Source organism: Curcuma longa, chromosome 5 (genome assembly GCF_044706935.1).
Source record: "Curcuma longa cultivar G26 ecotype Majalengka, Jawa Barat chromosome 5, ITB_CL_G26_1.1, whole genome shotgun sequence".
Lineage (NCBI taxonomy): Eukaryota > Viridiplantae > Streptophyta > Magnoliopsida > Zingiberales > Zingiberaceae > Curcuma > Curcuma longa.
In genome coordinates, this window is record NC_133865.1 from 3,227,358 (window position 1) to 3,235,567 (window position 8,210).

At 40.4% G+C, this 8,210-nt stretch overlaps 1 protein-coding gene across 1 annotated transcript; it reads left to right on the plus strand.

The window, feature by feature from the left end:
• Window positions 1–1,385: 1,385 nt before the first annotated feature.
• LOC141829176 (zinc finger BED domain-containing protein RICESLEEPER 2-like) lies at window positions 1,386–7,459 on the plus strand. The gene is made up of 5 exons (XM_074716593.1): window positions 1,386–1,723; window positions 1,814–3,090; window positions 3,179–3,228; window positions 6,491–7,009; window positions 7,082–7,459. Exons 1-5 carry the CDS (start codon window positions 1,431–1,433, stop codon window positions 7,457–7,459), a joined length of 2,517 nt encoding a protein of 838 aa, XP_074572694.1. The 5' UTR covers window positions 1,386–1,430.
• Window positions 7,460–8,210: the final 751 nt, after the last annotated feature.

The following is an 8,210-nucleotide window of genomic DNA, read 5'->3' on the forward strand; positions in this document are numbered from 1 at the left end:
GGGGCCCCGCGGGGAAAATCCGAAATGGGGATGGGTTTGGGGAGTTTTTTCGGGTATGGGTTCGGGTTCGGGGTTTTTTTCGGGTATGGATTCGGGTTCGGGGCGGGTATGGGAATACTATCCCCATCCCCGAACCCGCCCCGATTCTTTAAAAAAGCCAACCCTAGACTGACCCTAGCCAACCCGATTCTTGTTGTGGAACCGTTTTCGTTCACGACTACCAAAGTGGTACCGCCCCTATCTGCTAGACCTTTTTCCGTGCTCGTTTGCAGCAGTAAACGGCAAACCCTAGGAAGACCTTCTGTTCTGCTGGCCTTTTTCCGTGGGGATCGAGCGAGGCGGCGTGGCGGTGAAGCGATCACTGATCGGACGCTACATCCGCGGGTTTCTCGGCTCACGTTTTTTGATTCGCTGCCGATCGACTTTGGCGTTTCTGGTTCTTTCGTTTCTTTGGATTTGGATCTGTTTCGGTACTACTTTCCGGAGCTGATTACGAGGAAGAGGTGGGATGTGAAGAGATGGAGGGAAACTTCGGCGGAGGTGGCTGTGGTGGTGTAGGAGATAATGGAGGGCCAAGCGACGGCCGGCCGCCGAATCCTTTTGCAGGACATCATCAGCAATGCTTCACTGGAACACAACGCAAGGCTGCTCTTGTTCGTCACGAGTCGCTTGTAAGATTTCAGCAGGATTGATCTCTTCTTTGTTTCCTTTGCTTGCGTATTTGCAATGTGGAAACCATGTAACCTCTCAACTTTCTTAAACTTTACTAAAATTGAGAGTGTTTACTTTGCTGATAGAGTTTTCAATTATTTATTTAGATGATAGAGTTTGTTTACTTTGCTTTCGCACACTATTAATATCTCATAACACAGACTGACCTTAAAATAAATCTGTTTTTTTCTTTACAAGATCTTGTTAATGTAAGGATTATTTGGATGAGTAAATATGATTTTTGATATTATTTCATATCCTTTCAGATGGAAATTAATGATAAAGAGGTTGAGGGTGTTATGCAAACTACTCCAACTGTGGGAAGTCAAGTTCTTGCATCAACATCATCGCATTCGCAAAATGAGAGTGTTCCAATTGAGGTAAATGAAACAACTCTAAATCAGACTTTAGATGCTGAAATAATTGCGGATACAGATGGTGGAAAGAAAAAAAAATTTAGATCTGTTGCATGGGATCATTTTGAAAAAAAGCTAATTGGAGGAAAATGGAAAGCAGTTTGTAATGATTGTAAGAAGACCTTAGGTGGTGAAACTAAGAATGGTACCAAACATTTACTTGACCACATAAAAACATGCTTGAACAAAAAACAGAAGACCATAAACCAATCTCTATTACAACCAACAAAATCCAATGATGGGACAACGCAGCTTGGGACATACCATTTCAACCAAGATCACGCAAGAGCAGAGCTTGCAAATATGATTATATTACATGAGTACCCGTTATCTATGGTTGATCATGTGGGCTTTAGAAGGTACTCTTATGCCTTGCAACCAATATTTAAAGTTGTTTCTCGGAACACAATCAAGAATGACATTATGAAGATATTCGAGTATGAAAGAAATAAAACAATGAAATTATTAGACTCAAATGCTAGTCGAATTGCGTTGACAACTGATATGTGGACGTCAAGCAATCAAAAAAGAGGATTCATGACTATCACTTCACACTTCATAAATGTTTCATGGAAATTACAAAGTCGGCTTGTTAGGTAAATTTTTCTCTTTAATTTTATACTTGTATTTAACATTAATAATATTACCATTAGCATTAAAATTTATTATATTTCATTTTTTATTAGGTTTATATATGTGCCATGTCCACATACTGCTGAGGTCCTCGCAAATGCCCTTGTTGATTGCCTCTTGGATTGGAATTTGGATCGTAAGTTATCTACTTTAACTGTTGATAATTGCACAACTAATGATGCTATGATTGAGTTTATTTTAGACAAGCTTCCTCCGAGTTCACTTATCTTAGAAGGAAAATTATTTCACATGCGGTGTTGTGCTCATATTTTGAATTTAGTTGTGAGGGATGGACTAGAATTAATCAGTGATAGTATTGAAACAATTCGTTATAGTGTCGCATTTTGGACAGCAACACCAAAAAGAGATGAAAAATTTATTGAAACAGCTCGACAATTGAAGGTTCCGTGCACAAAGAAACTGGAACTTGATTGCAAAACACGATGGAACTCTACATATTTAATGCTTAACACTGCATTGGAATATGAAGCTGTGTTTGCTCGTTTGAAACAACGTGAGACTTTATATAAAAGAGTTCCCACACAAGAAGATTGGTCAAAAGTGAGAGAGATTTCTTCTAAATTAGAGATGTTTTATGATGCCACAGAGTTGTTTTCGGGGATCAAGTATCCCACTATAAATCTTTTCTTCTCAACTATTTGCGATATTAAGTTAGCAATTGGTGATTGGCTTCTCTCAGATGATAATGTGGTAAAAACAATGGCAATAAATATGAAAGTAAAGTTTGACAAGTATTGGGATGTGATGAATTGTTTATTGGCAATTGGGAGTATTTTAGATCCGAGGTACAAGATGAAGATAGTTCAATTCTATTATCCTCTTGTTTATGGTGATATGTCTTCATATGAGATTGAAAAACTAAAGAAAAAGTTGTGTGACATGGTTGAAGAATACAAGAAGAAATTCAAACAATCACAGGAAGTGAAAAATTCACAATCTTCTTCTTCTTCTTCTTCAAGGCCTCCACTTCCCAAGCGTGGTGGTTATGCTGATAAATTTAAGATGTTCATGGATTCTAATACTAGTATTGAACATGAGAAGTCGGACTTGGATTATTATTTAGAAGAGTCTCTTTTGCCAAGAACAAGTGAGTTTGATATCTTATGTTGGTGGAAGACAAATGGGATCAAATATCCAATTTTGCATGATATTGCTAAGGATGTGTTGGCCATTCCTGTGACGACCGTTGCTTCCGAATCAACATTCAGTACTAGTGGAAGAGTTTTAAGTGCTCACCGTAGTAGCCTTCATTCTCAAACTGTGGAGGCTTTGATGTGTGCTCGAGATTGGTTATGGAGTGAAATTCAAGGTATTAAATAGTTTTCAAATAAAATTATTTCTAATACTTTCTTTATTGTTTTTCATTATAATATTTGTCATTTATTTTGTCTTATTAGATTCTACAACTTCAAATGATCAAAAATTTGACAATGATTCTGATATAGAGGTAAGTTATTTTTATTATTGTATTAAAGTGTTTTAAATTTAATTACTTTTTTCTATATGTCTTATTATGTTGTAGGAGCCGGAGTCACGCTCACTCACAAATAGTAACTGAGTAACTCCATAGAATGATGTGATGCAATGCGATGGAAGAAAAAAGTAATCTAATAATGTATCTTTTCTATTTATTAAATCATGTATTATTGCACTTATGATAGAGGGAGGGATACAGGATACTGCTAGGGAATTAAAAATAGTTAGTCTAAGTGCATGGTATATCTTGTCCTAGCACGAGACTAATTCTTCTTCCTTGTCTTGGTGCAGGTGAGGTGGGGAAAGAATGGAGTGGAAGAAGTTCTTGTGCTTGTGCCAAAATTATTTACGGATCCATGCCTTAAAGATGAAGTAGTCCCTAATATTTACTCTCCTTTTGCTTCACTAGTCCCTAATATTTACTCTCCTTTTGCTTCACTAGTTGGCATTGCACTTTTGGTGCTAACAGTTTTTTGAGAGCTATATTATTTTTCAATATCATTATACCCTTTATAAATATGTTTTAAGTTGAGCTTTTGAATTGTGTGGTTTACCTTTTTGTTTTATTTTACAGGTACCGTGATTGTTCTTATTTGTACTTTGTCGATGCATCAAATATGTTGAATTCATTTAAAAGAAAATATCCTGAAAAGTAATTGGTTTTATTTGTGCTTTGATCTATTTAATCATCCAGTTGTATTCTATATAACTTCTTTAGAGTCTGATCTAGACTTCTCCATGACTCCTATATTGGAATTTCATATTTTTGTTGCTATTTGTGCTTGTCTTCAATGATTTCCTGAGAGTCGGGGATGGGGGCGGGGATGGGGATTTAATCCCCGCGGGGTCGGGGATGGGGATTCCCCGATTAACAAAATCGGGGATGGGGTCGGGGATGGGGGCGGGGATGTAATTCGGGGGCGGGGATGGGAATGACAAACCCGCCCCCGCCCCGCCCCATTGCCACCCTTAGTGCCTCCATTATTTTCTAGATTTACCAGATTCCTTTTGACTCCCCTACCTTACACTACTTTTATCCCAAACGAGGAGATCTCAGAGTCATTTACTTTGCTGCGAGGCAGGGCTGTAACTTTTTGGAGAAGTACCCGACCTTGCATAAGGGATGGAAATATATATATATATTTCTTTGGAAAACCACTCCAACCTTACACTTGGCTGACCTTCTGGCATCCTGAACCACCTCCATAGTCTACCCTAGGTTAATATAGATTAGAGTCTTCCTTTTTGGTAGCTACTGACATCCTATCAGACCTCAAATTTAACGTAAATTCATTGGTGGATAACGAGGCTCTTCTATACCAAGTCGACTTAAGCCCTATTGCCATTCAGCTGGAGGCACCACTGAGTAAGTTCTTCCATTTTTATACTGACTAATTTATCTACCCTTTTTCAGGCCGAATCATATTGAATGCCTCAGTCAGCAAACACCTAAAGTGAGACCTCACTACCACCAATAGTTGGTGGATTTTGAAAGATGCAGCCGAGTTCTCAGTTGCAGAAGCACAGGTTGAGAAGAAAGGCCTTCCCCTGAATACTGATGCTACAACTCCAAAGAATGTAAGCTCTCTGTAGGATCTTGTAACACGCTAGAGGGGGTGAATAGCGTGTTGTCATTTTTCATTCGTTCGTTTCTATCAAAGTATTGAGCAGCGGAATATTAGAAAGAGATGTAGGGGCACGCGGATTTACTTGGTTCCTAACCCCCCAGGGTTAGTACATCCAAGGCCTATGTATGAGAGGGGTCCGTCTACTAGTTGTCTCTTTTTCAAACTTTATTCGGAGGCGAAGAAACCCGTCTTGCAGTCTGCATAAACAAATATATAAATAAAAGTACAAAGCAAGACAAGTAAAGAAATAGTAACCAAACAACTCGCCGATCTAGAAGCCCTGAGTGTCGTGCACTCCTCCTGGATCTTCCCGGTTGCAAGCATCTGACCTCGTTCGCATTCAGAACCACCACTAGAGAATAAGGAGAACTTGTAGATTGATATCTTGGTTGTGCACGTCGCCCCTCCTTTTGTTGGGTTGCAAGGGTACAAACATAGTCTCACATCTAAAGTACATAGAAAAGATCATGGGGTTAAAAGGATGGAAAATATCTCCATTGGTATGAGGCCTTTTGGGGAGAGCCCAAGAACAAAGTCATGAGGGTTTAGGCCCAAAGTGGACAATATGATACCATTGTAGAGATATTTTGATTCCATCGGTTTTAACACCTTTTATAGCATGCTCAGATCGACTTGAGCCAATCTCAGGTCCACCCCACGTAGGCAGCGATCCGCTTTCTCCGTAGCTGACTTCATTGTGCTATCCGGTGCTTAGGTCAACTTGAGTACCTACTCAGGTCAACTCCAATCCAACATGGAAGATCTTGATAATTTTTTCTTCTTCGCTGCGATTATCCAATCGCCAGTCGACTGGAGTTACCTTCCAATCGACTGGACCATCAGTCAACTGGATCAGTCGACTAGATCCCTTGGACTGATTGGTTTGGCTTTACTTTGTTTGCTTCACTTATGCTTTCTTCATCTTGCTTCCAGCTCCCGGTTCCTACAAGACAAGCATGCAAATATACAAATAATCATAAGCCTTACCTTGTGGGTCTAACTTTGGATTTCTATTAAAATCCTAGATTAGTCTGACGTCTACTATTCCACTCCAGGAATGCGTCCTTATCCACTCCAATCGGGAGAAGTTTTGCCAACAAATCCTCCAGACTTATTGGACTTCTCTGCTTAGCGTTGTCCTTGGCCCTCAGAAATTTTCTGTTGCGGCTCGATCCTTCAGATCTGCCCAAACTTCACTAACCCTCTAGTCCTCCTGACCGTACCCGACTGGACTTTGGCCATGCTTCCCGGTCCTCCTGATATTGCATGGACTTGCACCTGATGCACTTGATCTTGCTAAGACTTTTGCCTAATCCTTCAAATCAGGATTTGCCTTTGCCTATCCTACAACTAGGATTTTTCCTTGCCTAGCTTACAACTATAACTTTTTCCTTGCCCAATCTTCCAGATCAAGACTTCCACTGCCTAGTCTAACCGACTAGGACTTCTTGCTAGTCATTTGACTAGACTTCACTCACATCCATCCAAACATCAGGTCCTGTTTGGATTAACCCTTGATCAAACTGATCAGACCTAGGTGTATTATCAAACATCGAAACTCTAGACAAGATCTAGTGCTTCTTGCACCAACACTCTCCTTAAAAGAAAGATTCCGATAAAGTCATAGAGGCCTTTACCCTCGAGACAATAGTACCAGAAACTGTAAGGGAGACTCAATTAAAAAAGAGAAGTCGAGAACAAGGAGAGAGCTCTTTACCAGAGGATACAATTGAATTGAGATTAAGAGAGACCAATGTCAGTGCTCCAAAGACGCATGGGGAGCCATCTGAGGGAACCCCTTTGGTAGTCCTTCCTTTAAAATCTCTTCCTCCGGAGACTTGGACCAAGAATAGACATGATAAAGGAAAGTCTCCAGCTACTACTTCTGAGACAACTTCAGCCCCTCCTTCATCCACGAGGCCAGACAAAGAGACTGCCCCGATTACCACTCGCCCTCCCCGAGTTCCTCAAGACACCTCAGAGGAAAGACGACGTACTACCTCCGAAGAGAAAGAAGAACAATCCCGACAAGTCCTAGATGATGTCCGTCTGTACGAGATGGAGATCCTACCACATCTAGATACAGAAATTCTCTGTGAACGTTTGAATGGTTCCCTAGCGAAAGTAAGTACTACTCTTCCCTTTTCTTGGTACTATGTTTGTAGAATGTCTATATTAATATTGTCATGTATACAGATTTGGAAAGAATATCGAGAGTTAGGCCGTCGTGTTCCTCTGATGGAATCTACCCGCAGGCAGCTCGAGGCTCAAGTAGCCGAGCTAAAAAATCAACCAAAAAAACCTGCCTATGATGTGGAGGCAGCCCGAGCCCAAGCTGAAATAGAGAAGACTCGCCTGGCCAGCGAAGCAGCCAAAGCTGATGCAAATATGGGGAGGGCAGAGATAAAGAAATTAAAGAAGGATGTCAAGCTCCGATCTATGAGACTTCAACAGCTGGAGCGGCCTACAAGAAAGACAAAATTTGGGTTAAGGCTAATTTGGTCGTTATTCACTCACAATAAGGGAACTTACCCCCAGACCTACACGAGGCAGTGGCGAGAAGGTAAGACCTGAAATTCCAACTGTCTGAAGAGAAGAAGCAAAGAGAATAAATATCTTTCGACAAGGAAAAAGTATTATCTGAACTGGATTTAGTTAAGAAAGAGTTGGTAGACTTCAGGGAAGGCGAAGAGAGAAGATGGCAAAAGAAGAAAATCGCTTTCTTGACTTCCCTTGAGTACTACGAATTGTTAGGAGCTAGGACCAGCAAAATGTTGAAATATGATTTTGAAAAGGTCGATCGACAATTTCTACAGTCTGGGCTAATACTGAACGGGTCAAATTTAAGCTTCTTAGATCTATAGAAAGTTTGGGATAGCCTTCCAGAGTCCGAGAGACAAGATTGACTTACTTTTTTAACTATGTAATATTGTTTTGAGTATCTCTTTATGCCTCACCGAACTCAGTTTTTTGCAACCTAGGAATTGTAAGTTACTATCATATGTATGGGTTCAAATTCCCATTTATTCCAGTCAATGTTCATGTTATTTTGCTAATTTTCAGTATCTAATACGATGAAAAAGATTTTTATGAACTAGCATTGCATTGAACTACGTACCTGTCGGGGAGGTTAAGTGGTAGACTTGAGGCTTTACATTTCGTCCTGTTACAAGGTACAATCGTGACCTTGGAGTTCAATGTTCCAGCCTACCGTAAGGCAAATCTGCGAGCTCGGGGCTCGGTGTTCCAACCCATCATAAGGTAAATCTGTGAGCTTGGGGCTCGGTGTTCCAGCTTGTGGTAAGGTAAATCTGCGCGCTTAGGT